Source organism: Pinus tabuliformis, chromosome 7 (assembly GCF_031772625.1).
Source record: "Pinus tabuliformis cultivar Carrire ecotype Pingquan chromosome 7, CPIR1, whole genome shotgun sequence".
Lineage (NCBI taxonomy): Eukaryota > Viridiplantae > Streptophyta > Pinopsida > Pinales > Pinaceae > Pinus > Pinus tabuliformis.
The window spans coordinates 492,829,762-492,849,584 of NC_142293.1; the positions used below are offsets into that span (position 1 = coordinate 492,829,762).

The window sequence follows — 19,823 nt, forward strand, 5'->3', positions numbered from 1 at the left end:
ACATCTTCACAAAGGCTCTCACAGAGGCGAAGTTCACTAAACTTCGATATATGCTTGGAGTTCAGGAAGTTGTCACTAAGGGGGGATAGGCTCTAGTGCCTCCTTCCTTCTCCTATTGTGTCATATTTGTAAATCCTTCAATCCTATCCCAAGTTGTTCTTAAGGGGGGATGTTAGGATATTCCGACACATAGGATATAGTTAAGTTCAACTTGGTCTAGTATAGAGTTAGGTTAGAGTTAGGTAAAGTGTGTTTCTTTACCGTTGTACATTTTGTAACTTACAATCCGACGGTCACGATATGTAGTGATCCGACGGTTCACTCTCACCTCGGTATTACCGACACTTGATCCGTGGCTTGACACCCGATTGGTCCATGAGTTCTATTTAAAGCGCATGGAGGGTCATTGTTCGGGTAATCCGTGCATGAGAGAAGCTTATGTAAATTTTCATTCTTTGATTAATAAATTGCCTGTAGTACCCACGTTGGGACAGGCCGTGGACTGTTTCCCTCCTTGCACTCTGAGGGTTTTAACCACGTCAAAAATACTGGTGTATTGATTTGAGATCTGGTTGTGAGCGGTGTCCTTTTGGTATTCTTTCTGTGGAACTTACCCTGTAAACTCCTACACATCAACCTCCAGGGCATCATTCCAAACTCGACCTAGGCATGTGGACAAGGGGAGGGGAAGTACCAGAGCCTTGTAGACCCAGTGGTCATGTGGATCTAAAGAGGGAAGATTATGAAATAGAGCATGTAATGTGCAGAGGAAAGTGAAAATGGCAGAACAAGAAAACAGAACCGTGCTACCAAAATCGAGGTTTCCCAAGTAGTGTCCATCCTTAAGCTATAAGCCAATAGGAAAGATACCATGGGACTAAGGTTGAAGATTAACCTCCCATTTAAGGTGAGGAACAAGACCAAAGTTGAAACCCTTCCTCCTTCCAAGTCACCCAATAATCCATACCCAAGTGTGCCCAAGAAAACAAAACAAGATAAGCACCCGATTACACAATGAAAGACATAACTTTAGGATTGGATGGCCCACCTTCAAACATACGAACTCGACCAATGGGCGAGGGGACATATGATTGGCTCAAGGAGCGGAGATCAACTGGCACGATATTGAATACACTAGTGGCTATTAGGGGCTGTTGTTTGCCGGTTGAAGACAAGTCTAGGAGAAAAATTTATCCTATATGGTCACCCATTGGTGGTGGGTAACAAGTACACAAAGGTATCCCACCACAATCATACCCCTAGCTACCACCCAAAATCTATAATACTCACATTAATGAATAAAAGCTTCTATTTTCCATTAAGTTAGGATTGTTGAGTGATTTCCTAAGTGGATTTATGGCACATCTCTTGTTTTGACCTCTACTTTCTGTATTGAAGAAGTAATAGAAAGCCTCCACAATGAAGAAGTTTGAACAACTGGTTTGCATCACTTTAATATGTGATCTCATATATTTTGTCAATTGAGTCTAGCCTGGCTGGCTTAAAGTAGTTATCCTCTCTAGCGAAGTTTAAATCTTGATTGTGACATCTTTGCTCCTCAAAGACCCATGGAGCTGGGAAGGTGCCACCAATCTTGCTCGCTCTTACGTGTGATGGGTGGAACTAGATGTTTCCAAATACTTTAGCCAAGGAGCTAGCTCAACTGGTTTTCACCATTGTTGCATGGCATTTGGCTAGTTCCATGTCAATAGGGACTTCATTGGAATCCCTTTAGGGGAGGTGCACTAATATACACCAATCAGTTTACTAGAAATGCAATCCATAAATGTGTTGAAGCATCGTTTGGATTTCTCCACAACATTTTCCATGGAAAAAGAAATGTAACCATATATATTTATTAAATATATGTAACTTTCAACACTACAATCACACTTGATACTGCTACATTTTGTTGTAACAATTGAAATAATCACAACCCTTTAGCACATCTTCAATCATGTTGACGTATCATATATATATTCTATTTCGGTGGTCTTTGAGATGAATTGGCTTGAAAATTACCATAAAAACTACATAAAAAAACGAACTGGTTATAAACCTCTTTCAAGTATAAGTCAACCATCTCTGAGATGAAGTTCAAATTTTTTACAGAAATTATATTATACAAATTACATAATTGTGGGGGAACTGCTTAGTAAGGCCGGATTGCTCCACTATATCCGAACCGCTTCAGCAAATCTACATCCTGACGCCAATTTGGTTTCACTTTGACTTTGATCTGTTTGAACAACCCACGAGATTTTATGTGAGATTTCAAAAATGCATTTTCATAATTATTAAATTAAACCAGAGAAAAAAATAATAGATATGCATTACAACAACATTAGAAATTAAAATATTGCAGAAAAGGTCATGATACCATGAAAATAACAACAGCACAGATATCACACTGCTAGATAATACGCATCAGGATCTAAGAACAAAACTATGCACAGTTCGTATCACGCATTACATACAAACATTATTAGTTCTTATTACCTCGTCTCATCTCTAAAGTAGCCTAATCTGCAGTGTATCTTGACCACCTTTGAATATCAGTCATATAACCCATGATAATGCCCATAAAACACCACAGACAAATATTTTGGAACAACATAATAATTCCCATTGGTAAACATAAAAGCTGGGATGAAACTGTTTTAATCAATCACTAGGCATTCACTATATACACAGACGAGTAAAAATGTAGAATGCTGGCATTCTTTTTCAAAAATAGATGATAAAAAAACCATGGCCATTCTTTTAGGGTATTTGTACATGTGCATGAGTGAGAGACAGAAGATCAGGCATGCATGGAGATGCTTTATGGTTAATGGATCACTAGAGTTTATTATGCATGCAAAGTGTATCTATGTAGAATGCTAGCATTAATTTCCAAAAATTATGAAAAAAAATGTCATTAAGGCCGCAAGTATATATACTCTATCCTTCGAAAATCAAAAACATCTTTATTTTTCACTAAATTCTAATAGGTTTAATTTTTTATTATTTTGAATATTGTTCTCAGCGAAAAGGTTTGATAGACAAGGTACCTCTCACATATATAAAATTTAAAGATAAACATTTGTATGTATGAGAGCAAATACGATGACTTGGTGATGCATTATACTCCTTAAAATGATACCGTGTATGTAGTGCCCCATTACCTCGACTTTGTCTGCATGATTTGTAACGCAAACCTAGTCACTTGGGCAACCTCTTCGAAATCTTGTTGATTTTTCAGATGATTTTACAGGATATATATGTCTAAATGGCTGCTACACAGTGATGTGACATCTTGATTATTATGTGGCATTTTGATGATAATGAGGTGATGGGCACACATATTCTTGATGGGAGATAGATATGGGCATGTATGCTATTGTGATGACATGATTGATGCATATAACCTGATCAATAACTGTGAAATAAGCTAATGAGCTGTGTTGGACAATGTAACTAAGTTCGGTCTTCATATTTTGTACCATTATGTATTTTATGTAAAAAGCAAAAGAAAATTTATTATTATTATTTTCAAGCTTCTAAGATTTGGAGTCAATGAGTCAAAGTTGTATTTGGACCTGTTACCCACCACCCGTGGGTGACACCGACAGGAGAAATTTTTCTCCTAGATGGTCCTCAGCCAGCAACCAGCAGCCCCTTGCAGCCACCAGATAGCTTGATGTGCCACCATCTCCGCCACCTGAGCCAGCGATTATGATTCCTCGCCCATCTGTTATGATCGTAAGTTTGAAAGTGGGCCTTCCAATCCTGAAGGTATGGCTTTTCATTATGTAGTTCGGTATCTTTGCTTACATATCATGGACAATCCTAGACATGGATTAGTGAGGGGATTTGGTGGAAAGAATGGGCTTGCTCTGTACTTTTGCCTCCTCTGTCCAATTTGATGGCTAACCTTGCATCCTAGTCCCGCAGAATCTCCTTTATTGGTTACTAGCTTTAAGGGTGGCACTACATGGGAAACCTCGATTTTGGTTGTGTGGTCCCGCTTCCTAACACCATATATACATCACTCCCTTTCACTCATTATCACCGCTTTCACCATATTTCCCATCCGAGTCCACATTTTTCCATTGGGTCCACAAGGAGTTAGCCTCCCCTCCCTTCTCCACACTTTGGATCGGGCTTGGAACAATGCCCCAAAGGTTGATGCAGCTAAAAAGAAAGGAAAAAGCATAATTTGGCCACTCTCAACAAGAAAAGTACCATAAAATGCAAAACAAGGTTGGGACATACAAATTTAGCACGTAGGGAAAAGCCTACATGAGCTCTACACCCTATCATTATGGCCATTTCCCTGGCTCCTAGGGCCCCTATATGAGCCCCCTACATCATTAAGGAACATGTGATTGTCCCAACTCTTGGTGGGCAATGAATTACCTAAAGAGGGTGTTGAGAAATCGACGGGTGGCTAGACTAAGGGATTTCTCTTACTTTGATAACTATTTGTGATGTATTTTTACTTAACTTGATTAGCTTCTTCTTTCGTTTGATTATTATTAGTGTTCTCTATCATCAAACAGCTGCCAAACAATGAAGATCAATGAAACAAGAGGACACAAGATGTAGCTTGTAAGTTAGGGCCAAAACCTCTCCTCTTTAGAGGAAAACGCACAAGAATTCTTCTCTTCTAATAGAACTTTAAATGATGAATTCCAAGACCCTTGTCAAAGACCCCTCTAAGACCCTTATCAAAAACCCCTCTAAGACCAAGTCAAACTTCTCCTTCTTGATGAACTTTTCCAGCAGCCAGCTACTTTGACCTAGCAACTTTCAGCAATTTCAACCGAGCAACTTTGACCTTCCCCAGCGGTTTCTTCTGCAACTTCGACTTTGTTGTAATAAAGTTGCCCTAATCTTTGAAAGTGTGACGAGAATATAGCCCAAAAACAATACTCAAAGACTTTGTTCCTTTAGTCCTCCTCTTCTTCGCTCTTTTAGGTCTCTTTCTCTTCCTTGATCGAATTTCTTGTGTGGTGAGTGAGTGATCTTCAAGTGAGGTCAATGTCTCTTATATATAGGCTTCTCTGAAGGTCGAATTGAGGGCAACTTGATTATTCTTGTAGGTTGACTTGTTTGACAAGGTCTTGGAGGGTCTTCATGACACATTTGACTTTACAAAAAAAATCTTTACAAGATACAACATGCCCAAAGGGATCTTACATGTATGACAATGACTCTTTTGACTTTATAATTCTATGACAAAGCTAGAAGCACTCAATGGGTGTTTGACCCATAAATAAATTTATCTTGAGCATGAAGACCATGCATCAAAAATGACAATAATAACTTTCTTCTCTCTTTAATATCAAATATATAAAATCATGATTACAATAGACATTATGAAGACCAAACCTAGTTACACATTTCAACACTTCCTCTTAACAAGGGAGGTATTCATAATCCATACACAGTACTTGTACATTCTCATATTGAAGAATTCTCATAAGAAGAGTCAGATTGGTAGGCCATCTCATAAGTTATTATTTTAGTTTATCTCATTGCATTTCATCATACCAACTAGCGTTGTCACATAGCAAGGCCTTGACTAATAGCGTTATCTCTCGACAAGATCAAAGCACAATGTTGGTGAGACAATCACTAATAGACACCATCATCATTGTCTCTTAAGGCACATACCCCACCCCGATGTTCACAAGGTATGTCCTTCTAGGACAATTCCTGTCTTGGAATAACACAACCTTAAGAAATTTCCTCTTCGACTACTCTTACCTATTGGATGCCCTAACACATCCTCAAAGAGTATCAAAAACCAAATACTTACCTAATCCTCCATTCTTTCTTCATAACATGAAGACAAGAATGATGTGTCTATCTCTCCCTCTCAACTAGGGACTTGTTTGCAACAGAAACTCTCTGCTCTTTGATGGAGATCATGGTACTATCAGTGGTTTGTAAAGCTCCTCTTTCTGCATCATGTCAAGAACTTCATCTTCTTCTTTATGGAGCCTTCTTCATCATAACTTATTTGTAGGGCATCGGCCATCTTCTACATCACTTTCTTTTCAACGAGGCCAATAGTCATATCATCCTTCTCTTCATTGGAAAGTGATCTTCTAGCCCAAATCTGGCTATTCTTCATATAGCTACCTCTTCCAAGTCATGTTTCTTTCAGGGTCTTCCATCCAATCTCATGAGTACTAGTTGTAGGTGACTTCTACAACCCTCTTTCGGTAGCTATGTATTGATCCAACCAGATGTTTTCAAAATCAAAATGAACATCAAATCAAATTTACCTTTTTATGATGATCTTTCATCATGACATTAGCTTCTTGCAACATCAACATCTAGCGCATATATCAATCCATCTCCAAGACACATATTACCAAGGCCTTCCTTTTCCATCATACGTATTAGGGTCTTCATCCCCTCTTCTTCCATGGAGATGTCATAACTAATTCCTCTAGTTATCGGATGTTGATTACTTATCTTATCTTACATGACTATAGTTGCACCTTTCACGAACTTTTCTTCCTTTCTTCACATATTGCTTTCCCTAGGATCTTCTTTACATTGTTCTTTCAACATAGGAACCACAATTGTCAACCACCTCATATTCCATATGAGGTCATATTATGTTGATTTCATCTTATCAATATGTAGAAGAGTTCAAGGCACATTGTCTACATGCCTTCATGCATCATTCTAATGGAAGAGATCCTTCTTTTTTGATCATGCTCATGAGATAGAGCATTCAACCATACTATCTACAACTATATGATGGCATGACTTTATCTATTAAATATATACATACATTTTCCTTGTTTTGGCCATCTAGACTTCCTTCTAGCAGCTTCCTTTTCTTGCTTGAAGATGAAAGTACCTCAACCAACTCAACATTATGCACTTCTTAGTTATCATACCATCATTCTTCTAAACAATGGATCCCACATAAGGTGGAATGTATACAATCAGCGAGACACTTTCTTCTTCCAAGTAAATGTGAACCTTCTCACAAAGATTCTACTAGAGGATCTCGATGATCCTCATTCTGCAAATGCTCCTTTCTAATAATGATAATGTATGATGACCTTTCTTGTTAGATGACTTTCCTCCAACCATATATACTGCTAATTCGGTTGTCCTTATATGCTTCCAATGGAGATGTTATTTCTATCATGATGATTGCTATAACCATGTAGACTTTCTACTTCAACTATCCTTCCATGCTTCTATGATGATGTCATCTCTATCTTGCTATAATGCATCCATTCATGCTTGTGATGCTTTCTATTGAAAAGAACTTAGTGAAGGAGATTATCTCAGTCAAGTTGAGATCTTTCACTTCCTCCTTTAATTTCTTCTTTTCTGATTCTTCTGCTTCTTCGGTAACATGGGCTTCATTTATTTCCTTTCTCTTCTTGTTGTCCTTCTTGAGCTCGGGACAATTCCTTTTAAAATGCCCATATTCATTACACTCATAGCATTATAATTTTGATATATCAATCTTCTTCTTTTTCTGAGAATTAAACTTACCAAATTTTCCTTTTTCTCCTAGCCATGGAAGCATATGCTTGAACTTGTTCATTTTATCCAACATCGCTTTTTGCCTTCAACCTAGCTTTTTCAATCTTAAATAATGATCAAAGTTCACTGAATGGAATGGCTTCCTTCTTTCCATAGATACTTGAAACAAAGTTGCCCCATTCATCAGGTAGTGCATTAAGCACAACGGTGGTCATTTCTTTATCAGACATTATTTCCCCTAATTCTTGTAGTTGATCTCTTATTTGTGATACTTCATAAGGTATGAGGTTATCCCTTCTTCATTAGATATCTTTATTTTGTATAATTTGGTTCTCAATGATATGACTTCTCCTGTAGTGCTTACAGAAAACAATTCTACCAACTTCTCATAGATATCCTTCGATTTCCCCAACTTTTCTACATAAGGGAATAGGGAATCCTTGATTGATTCTATGAGGATTCTTTGAGCCTTTATTTCCCCTTTCATATACTTCGAAAATGCTTGAGATGGTTTCGTGATGTAGCCCTTTACATCTTCAATAACTTCATTCTCTACAAGGATCAAATCTATCTTCTTCTTCCATGCAAGGAAATTTGATGACTCGACCAGTTTGTTTCTTTCCTTGCAGAATGAAGTCATGTTGATAGTAGGTTCAGACATAAATATAAAGATAGTTACTTGTCAAGTGAAGATGCTCCTAAATGATGATATCTTCCACTTGATTCTTTCTTGATGATGATCTTCTTTAGGGATGTTTGAGATGTGATCTTTGCTTCAATGTGAGGAAGACCACTTTCATTTCTTTGATGATGATGGAAATGTTGCTTCTTGCTTCCTTCGGATGTAGAAATGTAGGATATGGAGACTTTAAAATGCTTCCAATATGTAGTCCTTCTTTCTTTGAGTGGACGTAGGGTCCTTAAGGTCTTCTCCTAGTGATGATGTGATCCTTGAGATGAGTACTCCTTTGTGCTTCTTCGTCCTCAATGATTTCCTTGTGCTCAACCCTTATGTATCCTATTTTAATGATGTGATCTTCAAGTTGCCTCTTCTTTTTGTTGTATTCACCTTAGCTCTAATACCATGTTGAGAAATCGAGGGGCAACTAGATTAGGTGATTTCTCTTTGATAACTGTTTATGATGCATTTCTACTAAACTTGATTAGCTTCTTCTTTCACTTGATTATTATTAGTGTTCTCTATCATCAAACAACTACCAAACAATGAAGATCAATGAAACAAGAGGACAAAAGATGTAGGTTGTAAGCCAAGGCCAAAGCCTCTCCTCTTGAGAGGAAAAGCCACAAGAATTATTCCCTTCTTATAGAACTACAAATGACGAATTCCAACACCTAAGACCCTTGTCAAAGAAACCTCCAAGACCAAGTCAAACTTCTTCTTCATGAACTTTTCCAGCTACTTTGACCTAGCAGCGTCTAGCAATTTCGACCCAACAATCTCCAGCAACGTTGACCTTCCCCAGCAATTTTTTCTGCAACTTCGACTTCGTTGTAGTAAAATTGCCCTAATCTTTGCACATGTGAGCAGAAGATAACCCAAAAACAATACTCAAAGACTTTGTTCCTTTAGTCCTCTTCTTTGCTCTTTTAAGTCTCTTCTTCTTCCTTGATCGAATTTCTTGTGTGGTGAGTGAGTGATCTTCAAGTGAGGTCGATGTCTCTTATATATAGGCATCTCTGAATGTCGAATTGTTGTTCTTGAGGCCAAATTGATTATTCTTGTAGGTCGACTTGTTTGACGTCTTGGAGGGTCTTTATGACACTTTTGACTTTACAAAAAATTTCTTTATAAGATACAACATGCCTAAATGAATCTTACATGTATGACAATGACTCTTTTGACTTTATAATTCTGTGATAAATCTAGAAGCACTCAATGGGTGTTTGACCTGTTAGCGCTTGAAATTTCACCTCAGGCTGAGAAAGGTAAACCTCAAGGCAACATCAAACCATTTAGCCTCGTAGCTAGCCCTACGGGGCAGGAGAAGGCTCTCTCCGATCTATCTCGGTAAAATCTTCAATAGATGAGATGACCAATAAGGTAACACTAATATTAGGCTAGTAAACTGATCAAAAGGGTTGATTTGGGGTTTTTTGGGTTTTTCGTGGCAAATTGAGGAGAGGGCAATTTTGGGTGCAGGGATTGGACACAGTTTCTGCAGGGGGTTCCTTGGGGCGAGGTAGGAGACAGCGTTGATGCCTTTAACTGAGGTGGATGGTCAGGAATGAAAGATGAAGAGCTAAAGAGAGCAAACAATAACTTTGAATTCTCTTTAGACAGAAGAAAACATTGAAATTAAACAAACTTAAAAGCAAAGCATGGCAGGCATGAATTCTTACTTTAACACTTCATTTGTTTAATGTGCAGAAGTAAAAGAAAGGAAATGAATCACATAACAAGCTTACAAGTACATTGAGAAACACACCATCAACACATGAGTCCACAAGAATCCCAAAGAGGACTGCAAAACCCTGGTCTTCCTTAGCCAAAAATTGCAGAGATACAGTGAAATAATACAATGATAGTTTCTCCCTCAAGAGTCCAACCATGAAAATGAGCAAGAAAGTACATAATATAGATGATCTAACCTCTTTCCCTGCCTCCATGGGTCAAGCTCACTATCCTAGGAGCTGTTTCAACCACTTCTAAACTAAGCACTACAATCTAGGCAGTCAAAACAACTTGCCTCTATAAGCTAGGAAACCAATCCATTCATTAAATATTTACCCTTTACATGAATGAATCTTCTAGAAGTGTTAAACAAGATTAAAAGTGTCTTAGAGTTACAAAAATTACATCAAAGATAATCATCTTCAACGTCAAAAAGTCAAACTGAGTCAAATCTGCATTTTCTGGGCTGTACAGTGCAATCTGGCAAAAAATTGCCTGACAGGTCGCGCCCCCCTGCCTGACGGGTCGCGCCCCTTTGGAGCTCTGTTTGGGGTACTTGCAGGTGGCCAAATTGAGCAAAAGTGGGCTTGTTGGAAAGGTTTGTGAGTCTACTTTCCGACCCAACTGGAATTTTTGAATTTGGAGTTCATTTGGCCTGTCAAAAACCAATTCTCCCAAGACAGCTTTCTGCAGTTCAAAAAAGTGGCAGAAAGTCAAATTTTGCATGTATTTTGACCTTCTGAAGGCCCAAAACTCCATAAAAGCTCAAGTCCATCCATGGGCATATGTAACTTTGCATAACAAATCAGGAAATGCTGAGTTTTTGTGAAAAGGAGTTGCCATGACAAAGGGTCTCACGGGGGGTGAGACCCGTTAAAGAGCCAAAACCTGTAAATTACCAAAAAATGCCAAAATTACCCAAAATTCTCAAATTTTTTTGGGATTTGAGCTGTGGCTAGGCTATTTAGTGCCATGATCTTTGAGTGAAGCCTCAGCCAAGATACGGAGTGGATTGGTCTTCTTCTTCCCTTTTAGGGCCTCGAACAACCGCCTTTGAAACATCTTCATTTTGGCCTTGCACACATGCATTCTTGCCCAGTAATGGTTTTTCATGTTCCTCAGCAATTTCTTCTCTTGGTTGGCCTTAGCCAACAGCCTCTCCAAGTGTGCGTTCTCCTGGATGAGCATGGACTCTCAGTCAACGGGCAATGGATCACCAGGTCTTCTTCAGTTCAAGACTCGGTCACTGCAAATCCTCCATAACTCATCAAGTGCCTGCTCATCTTCCAACTGTGTGTTGCGCTGCTCAAGGTAGGTGATGGTCCACTGTGCACCCTCTAGTCTCCTCTGTACCTCAACCTCTGACACTGATGCTTGGTCATCACTCTGCTCATATGTTTCGGTTTCTGACATGTTTGAGGAGCAGAGTGGACAAAATGTACTGTTGTTTCTACTTGTAAAAATGCTGAACTCTATGCTGTTTCAAGGGGACAATGACATGAGGGAAATGTTAGGGGAGGGACCTCTTGCACAAGGAATTGGGAATATATGAATAACAGGGAATTTAGGGAATACATTGCAAACAAATATTTGCATATATACAGGCATACATGTACATAACAAGGATATAGGGAATCATTTACAAAATCACTGCATATAGGAATACATGTATAAACAGTGAACATAAGGGAATACATGTATGTAACAAGAGGACATTTGGAAACTTATTTACAAAACCTTTCACATATTCGCCAAGAAATTTTTATGTTTATAGCATGCATATGGTGAAGCAAGAGTAGGGTTTGAGTTTTTGATGCTTTGGGAGGGGGAAAGGGTTTGCAATTATTTACAACATAGCATGGGGAAAATAGATATGAATGCAAATATGAGTAAAAAGGGAAGGAGGGAAACAATTTACCAAGGGGAATACCTTGAAACAACACAAACCCTAGCACATTTACACATTAACAATGCAGCCATATAGTGTCTTGTCACTTGCATGATTTGAGGTTAAAACACAAGCATGAGGGCTTACATTCATAACCAACCACCAAAATGATGTGTAGAGAGCCTACCTTGAACAAATTTAACAACTTGTGGTTCCTTGGCAGCTCACTGGCAAATTTCTGTGGAGAAATCCCCAACGGGTCGCGCGCCCCTGACGGGTCGCGCCAGTGTAATTTTTGCACTGGCAGAGGGTGCCTGACGGGTCGCGCGCCTTTCAGGAGGCTTTTGGAGGCCTTCCCAGTGTCAGAATCAGGTGCAGGATAGCTCGTTGGAAAGGTATTTGAGTCTACTTTCCAACCCAACTGGAATTTTTCAATTTGGAGTTGATTTGACCTGTCAAAAATCAAATCTCCCAAGACTGGTCAAAAAGTGCCAAATGAGGCTGCCTGAAGGAAGAGTGTTGTTGCAGTCAACTTTTGAATGCCTTCCTCAACCCCAAATTGAGCTCATGATAGCTCATTGGAAAGCTCTTTGTGTCTAGTTATCATTTTACCCATCAAGCAAATCATTTGGCCAACCAAGCTAGGAGAAAACTTGATTTTCCCAAGGTCACTTCAAAGGTGTCTTTGATTCTCCTGAGACAACAGAATTCTTGACATTTCTCTCAAACCATGACACCTGTGTAAAAAGTGAAGGAGGTTTTTCTTCTTTGGCATGTTATGGACAAAAACCTCTCTCAGTTTTCTAAAATTCATTTTTGATTGATCTGAAACAGCTTTTGAGTGAAACTTATCCTGATGTGTGAAACAAGGAATTTTGTCGAAATGAAGCGAAATGAAGGGGATAAGGGGCTTCTAAATTCTTGGGGAAATTTTTGGAAGTAGGGAGAGATGTTGGGAGGCAGGGGAAAGTGGAATCTCAGGGATTGAGTGAGGGAAAGGGGTCCAAAAGGGCAAAACACAGGCCCAACCTAGAAAATTGCCAGGTTGTAGCTAGAAACTAGGGTTTGTGCAAAAATGAAGAATTTGGGGGATCTCAGTGATGGGAAGTGTTTGATAAGGTACTTTAAGGATAGGGGAAGGTGTATGAGCATCAGGAAACAAGTTTTGCCGGTGATTTGGCCGCCCAAGAGAAATTACCTCCAAAACCCTAGGAGAGGGAAATGACCCTACCTAGGCGCAACTGAAGCATGAACAAGGTGTAAAATGACTCATTAGACACTGAGATGATAATGAAAACCCTATGAATGATGATAGACTCAGCTGAATGATGACATGGACCGCCATTTGGACAACTTTGAGAAGAGTGAAAGCAAACCCTAGACCTAATGCCTAGTGACCAAATTTTGCTTGAAGACTCACTGAAATGACAAAATTTGACCTTGACACTTCAAAATCACTTTGTAAGAGCACATTTGATCACTGGAGGAAGGCTGGAAAGACTGACACTAACATTGGCTCCAATGGGGATGGTAGCTCCTTGGAGGTGCCAAGAACCTTAGACCTCTGGGAGAGCAGACCAGTGCCTTACAATTATTGGGCAATGGAGTCAAAAACTCAAGCTGAAATGCATGACTAAAAACTGATGAGTTGACAACACAGATTGACTCTCACTCAACTAAAAACTGACTCGATACTTAAACACAACCGACAAACTGAAAATGATGCTCAAAGAGGAGCTTATTCATCAAAACCTACTCTAACAGTTTCATTCATCACCTGATCAAGTGAAATGAAACAACCAATGCAACCAAGTAAGTATCCCATCTGTTGTTCGAATTCTCCACAAGTGCTTGCTTATGAACAACAAGAGAGAACTACTGAAAGGCAACTCCCATGACAACTTAGAAACAGATCCATTGAATGATATGGCTTCTCTATCCACCTCCAAAAACACTGCATAAGGATCTTGAAATTCAAGCACACTGGAACTTAGCTCATCCAATCGATTACTTCTCTTTGCCTCATACCATGAATGCAAATTTTGATCTGAGCCTTGTGACGAGACCTCTGCTGAAAATGACAAAGAAACTGGCTGCCGGATCAAATTCATATCAGCACATGTTTCAAGCTCACATGTGGTCAATGGAGAAAGACTTTCACTGCAAACCTCATCCAAAACATCAACTATTGGATCATGAAAAACTTGAAAAGACTGTTGTAATGTATCCATTGAAAATGCATGACATCCTTCTAGCTGTTCATCTTGTTCTTGAGAGATTTTACGAGAATTCTGCCTTATAAACTGAAATGCTTCGAAACAAAAGGGCATAGAATCTTCCTGCATCATCAAATCATGTATGTCGGCTGCCATACCTTCATCTGTAATCTGCCCTTCAAGTTCATTTGGTGGCTGCAAATCTGATGCTATAGGCTGCTCAAGAATTTTGTTATCTGTTGCATCCTCAACATTAACACTGAGAAATTGCTGATTTGTGATAGGTTGTTCATTTGAAGATTTACTATGCAATCTACCCTTCAAAAACTGAAACGATTCAAAACAGAATGGTACGGAGTCACCTTGAATCATTAAATCATGTGTGTCCACTTCCAAGTCTTCAGCTGCAACTTGACAATCAATGGCTTTCGGGGGTTGCAAATCTGAATATGAGAAGTCTTGAACAAAATTTTCATTACTCTCAAGATGCTTCAAATCAAGACTTGTTGACATTTGATTTCTGATTGCATGGTAGTTATCTCTGATGAACTGAAACGAATCAAAACAAAAAGGCAAAGATCCTTCACTTACTTCAAACTTTGCTGCACTTTCCTCGTCAATGTCATAGCTGATATGTGATGGCTGAACATTGTATTCAAGCTGCTGAAAATGAACTTTTTCCTCCCACAAACTAGCTGCTGATTCGTCTGCAAGATTAGCTTCTGTTTGGAGAACATAATCATCATCATACTGATCAAACTGAGGCAAATCATCGGTATAAAACATATCATCAAGCATGCAGGTCATATCAACCGTTCTTTCTTCGCCAAGGTGATCTACAAAACAATCATTATCAGATCTATGACAACCAGGATAAGAAACAAAATGTTTTGGATCAGCAACTTGTTCTTCTTCAATCAGCGAGCCTTGAACATCATAATCATTCCTTGTGTTGATCTTGTCCATCATATTTTCCACTGCACTTACCAAATTGTCAAGCTTCACCTCTAGAGATGTTGATTTTTCCGGATCTATGTTTTTCATCTCTTCTTCTTTCAACCTTGCCCTTCGGATCAGCAGATGAGCCTCTACATTTACTGCACTGTTTTGCATCTCGTGAAGTGTTGCAATATCCCTTTCTCTCAGCTGAAACTCCATCTCTGGATCAAAGGCACCCGGATAGTGCAAGAGAGCTGATCTAGCAGTAGGCCTTATATCGATTGGCATTGAATAATAAACTTGATTAAATCTGGCTGAAAACTGTTGTACTGTCTCCCCTGGCAATCTTTTCAGCTGGTTATACTCTTCTACAATCAAGAAAAGGTTCTGCCCGATCATCCACCTGTCGAGAAAAACTTTGACGAACTGCTGGAAATCTGAGATGCTCGCATCAGGCAGGGCTTTGAACCAACTCTTCACTTTGACTTGCAAAGAAAGAGCAAAAAGCCTTATACTAACATCTTCTTCATCAACTTCAAAAAGATCTAGAAAATTTTCAAAATTCTGCACATGTTGCTCGGCATTGACATTCTTACATTCACCATCAAACCTCGGCAAGTATAGATCATAATTTTTGGGGAAAGCATGAAGAACAGGAGGTAAAACAAGAGGTTTATACCGATCTGGGATTTTACAAGCTGTAGGGGTATGTACAGCAGGTATAGAATCAGTCTTGGTCTCTTGAGATTCATCAATCTGAAGATGGTCATCACGAAATTTAGAAGAAAGGTCTTGATCAAGCTCAAAGGTATGCAAATCTTTGGTATTCACAATCTTCAAAGGGAAAGAATCAACTGCAGGCCGAGGATCTCTTCTCAAATACAGTATACTTTGCAAAGCCTTCTTGACATTCTCGGGAAAAGAGAAGAAATAATTTATGACAAAGAACAAAATGTCTTGGATGAAATTCCAACTTGAGTACCTGATCTTGCCATATTCTCCTTTCATGTTTTTGCTGGTCGGGATCATCCTCCAGTGGAGTCTTTGGATCTGATCTCAAAAATGATTTAGAGTCGCCAAGTGAATGATTTCAGCCTTTCAAGTGTCTGATCGTTGTCCACCATCAACAATCAGATCTGAACTTGATACATGTACTGGGGTGAATTGCAGATGAAGTGTTACATTTTGAATTTTTGTTCGGAGAATCCACAGTAATAGAATTTTTACACCAACGTTTCGAATCCCAAATGGGATCCATCATCAGGGTAAGAGAAAGATGATCAAAGAAGAGCGAGATGGAAGAAATAAATACTCATGAGGGAAGGAATTTTTAAGGAACAGCACAGGTCGGCAAGAAAGATTTATAATGAAACCTAAAATTAATTTAAATTTTTATTTTTATAAATTAATATCATTTATTTAATTTCTATAAATTAATATCATATATTTAATATTTATAAAACAAAAACTTTAAACTAAAAACAATATTAATATTAATATCTAAAAACTAAAAACTAAAAAATATATTAATATTAATATCATAAATCTATGTGTAACCTAAAATCTATATTAATATTAAAAATCAATAAAAACTAATATATATATTAATATTAAAATCATAAATCTTAATATCTATAAAACATTAATACTTATATAACCTAATGACTATCTAACTTAATATATATAACTTAATATTTATATAACCTAAAATATATATAACTTAATATATATAAAAGTATTAATATCAATAAAACCTAATATCTATATTAATATCTAAAAAACTAATAATATATATATATATATATATTAATATTAATATCATAAACCTTTATATGACCTAAAATCTAAATTAATATTAATATCTAAAAACTAATATAAATATTAATATCATAAAACCTAAAAACTATATAACATTAATATTTAAATAACCTAATGACTATAAAACTTAAAATTTTTATAAAACTAGATCACTATATAATTTAAATGTTTAAATAACCTAAAATCTATATAACTTAATATATTAATACCAATAAAACCTAATATATATCAATATCTAAATAAATTAATATTAAAATAACTAAATAAATTAATATTAAAATAACCTAAATTCTATATTAAAATCTAAACTACATTAAAACCTACATTAATGTCTAAATTATATTAAAATCTATGCTTGAAATTATATTAAAAAGTAGAGCTTTAATAGAATCTAAATGACCTAATAACAAAATTAATATTAAAATCGAAACTATGCTAATATCTATAATAATATTTATATTCATATGTAAACTAATATTAATATCTAAATTAATAACAATCTTACCTATTCGACAACTTACCTGGGGCCGGGCAGACGTTTCTTGATTTCACTGATCAGGGGAAGCCAGCTTCCGCTAATCTCCAAACCGCTGTCTCTATTCAGATTACAAGGATGCTTCAGGATCTCGAGGGCTTCTCTGATTTTCCGTCTCTGATGTTGCTCTTCTCTCGCGATAATTGATGCGTTTTCTAAGCAGATGTGGTGTTTAGTCTTCGAGGAGTGCTCTGCCAAGGCTGAGGTACAGGATCTTCCATTCCTGATGTCAGCGCCATGTTCTTTCAGTCTTGTCTGGAGGGAGCGACCAGTTTCACCTATGTAGCTTTTTCCACACGAACAGTCTATTTTATAGACTCCTTTAAGCTGCTGCTTGTCAATATCATCCTTAACAGATTTTAAACTTTGTCTGATGGTACCGGGAGCTGAGAATTGAGTTATAATGTTTTTCTTTCTTAGGATCTTTGCCATTTTATCTGTGACCCCATGGATATAAGGTAGAAAAACCTTACCACCTTGAGGTTGATCCTCCTCTTTAGGTTTGGGAGATGACAACCTCATTTCAGCTCTCTTTATGGCTTTCTTAATCTCATGATCCTTGTAGCCTATATTTTTGAAAGTTGAAACTAAATGCCTCTTCTCTTCATTTATATGTTCTGAGTCAGAAATTCGGAGGGCTCTAATGGCAAGAGTGTTCAGAACGCCAAGCTTTTGGGCTGGGTGATGGTGGGAATCCGCATGAAGGTAGCTCTCCGTGTGAGTTGACTTCCTGAAAACCTTATGGCCCAAAGAGCCATCCTCTTTTCTGATGATAAGAATGTCCAAGAAAGGGATGCTCATATTTTCTTCAAGCTCCATAGTGAATTTTATATCAGGGGAGATGGAGTTAAGGTGATTAAAAAACTTGTCGAGTTCTGTTTTACCATGGGTCCATTTTATATTGGTGTCATCGACAAAACGCTTCCACCAAGCTGGTTTTAAAGGATAAGATTCCAAGGCCTTCTTCTCAAAATATTCCATGTATAGGTTGGCCACAATTGGCGATAGGGGTGATCCCATTGCTACACCAGATGTCTGTTCATAAAATGTTCCTTGGAATGTGAATACAGTTGACCTTAAGCAGACTTCAGCCAGCTTTGCGGTCTCTGGATCAGTGACACCTCTTATAACCTGAATGGCTTCATCAAGAGGAATCTTCGTGAATAAGGAAACCACGTCAAAGCTCACAAGGATGTCATCCTTTTCCATTCTTTCATTTCTAATAAGATTCACAAAGTCGTGCGAGTCTTTAATGAAGGAGTCAGTATTTCCAACCAGGGGTTTTAGAATCTTGGCGACATATTTAGCAAGCTCATAGGTTGGGGAGCCAATAGTATTAACTATCGGTCTAAGGGGGACCCCCTCCTTATGGATCTTGGGTAATCCATAGATTCTAGGGATGGTTTCACAAGAGGGGGTTAATTTCTTCTTCAATTTTTCGTCAAGGCTGGAATCTGAGATAATCTTTTTTACATCCTTCATAATTTTGGCCATGGGATTGCTGTTCAGCTTCTTATAACTGCCACAATTTAGGTGATCATTCATTTTCTTAACATAGTCTTCTTTATCAAGGATAACGGCTGCTCCTCCTTTATCTGCTTTAAGAACAACTAACTTGTCATTATTTCGTAAGGATCTGAAAGCCTCTTGCTCTTCCTTACTCAAGTTGCTTTTGGGAGCCTTGGCTTTTCTCATGATGAGAGAAAACTCTTGCCTTAATGCTTCTTTGTCTTCAAGAGGGAGGTTGCTAATCCCATCTTCAATGCTACAAATCATCTTTTCAATGGGGAGGCTTTTAGGGGCCATTGCAAACCCCATCCCCTTGCTGAGAACATTAACGGCTACCTGGTCAAGAACCTCGGAAGACAGGTTAACTACTTTTCTTTTTGATGTTGATGTTGAACCATATGAGTTTCCGCCAGCATCCTTGCTCAGCACATTGCATTTTGCCACATCTTTTTGGATAAAACTGACATCATTAGTGTTTAATTCTGGCCTTTTCACATCTTTGCCATGTGCATCTTCTCTGGAGACCTGCACCCTCTCAATACTATCCATGTCAACAAGGCTCACTTTGTCTTCATTCTTTTCATTTCCCGCCCTGCCCAGGGGATTATCATTATCTATGCTGATCCTATTCATTGTTTTTGGTTTAGACTCATCACCTATAAAAACTTCTGCGCTATTATTGTCACACTCATTATTTTTATTTTTATTAGAGCTTTCATTTAAATTTTCTGGAGCTATAACCTCTGCGTTTTCACCGAAATGAGGTTGTCATCTCCCAAACCTAAAGAGGAGGATCAACCTCAAGGTGGTAAGGTTTTTCTACCTTATATCCATGGGGTCACAGATAAAATGGCAAAGATCCTAAGAAAGAAAAACATTGTAACTCAATTCTCAGCTCCCGGTACCATCAGACAAAGTTTAAAATCTGTTAAGGATGATATTGACAAGCAACAGCTTAAAGGAGTCTATAAAATAGACTGTTCGTGTGGAAAAAGC

At 38.0% G+C, this 19,823-nt stretch overlaps 1 protein-coding gene across 2 annotated transcripts in view; it reads right to left on the minus strand.

Moving 5' to 3' along the window:
• Positions 1–1,830: 1,830 nt before the first annotated feature.
• Positions 1,831–19,823, minus strand: part of LOC149248184 (GTPase ERA1, chloroplastic-like) — a 158,761-nt gene continuing 140,768 nt past the window's right edge. Inside the window, exon 9 of one of the 2 annotated variants that reach the window (XM_089458362.1) lies at positions 1,831–2,239. In XM_089458362.1, the coding sequence (XP_089314488.1) occupies positions 2,153–2,239 (87 nt within the window). In that variant the 3' untranslated portion in view covers positions 1,831–2,152. The remainder of the gene's footprint in view (positions 2,240–19,823) is intronic. The other variant, XR_016266654.1, reaches the window with a different exon arrangement.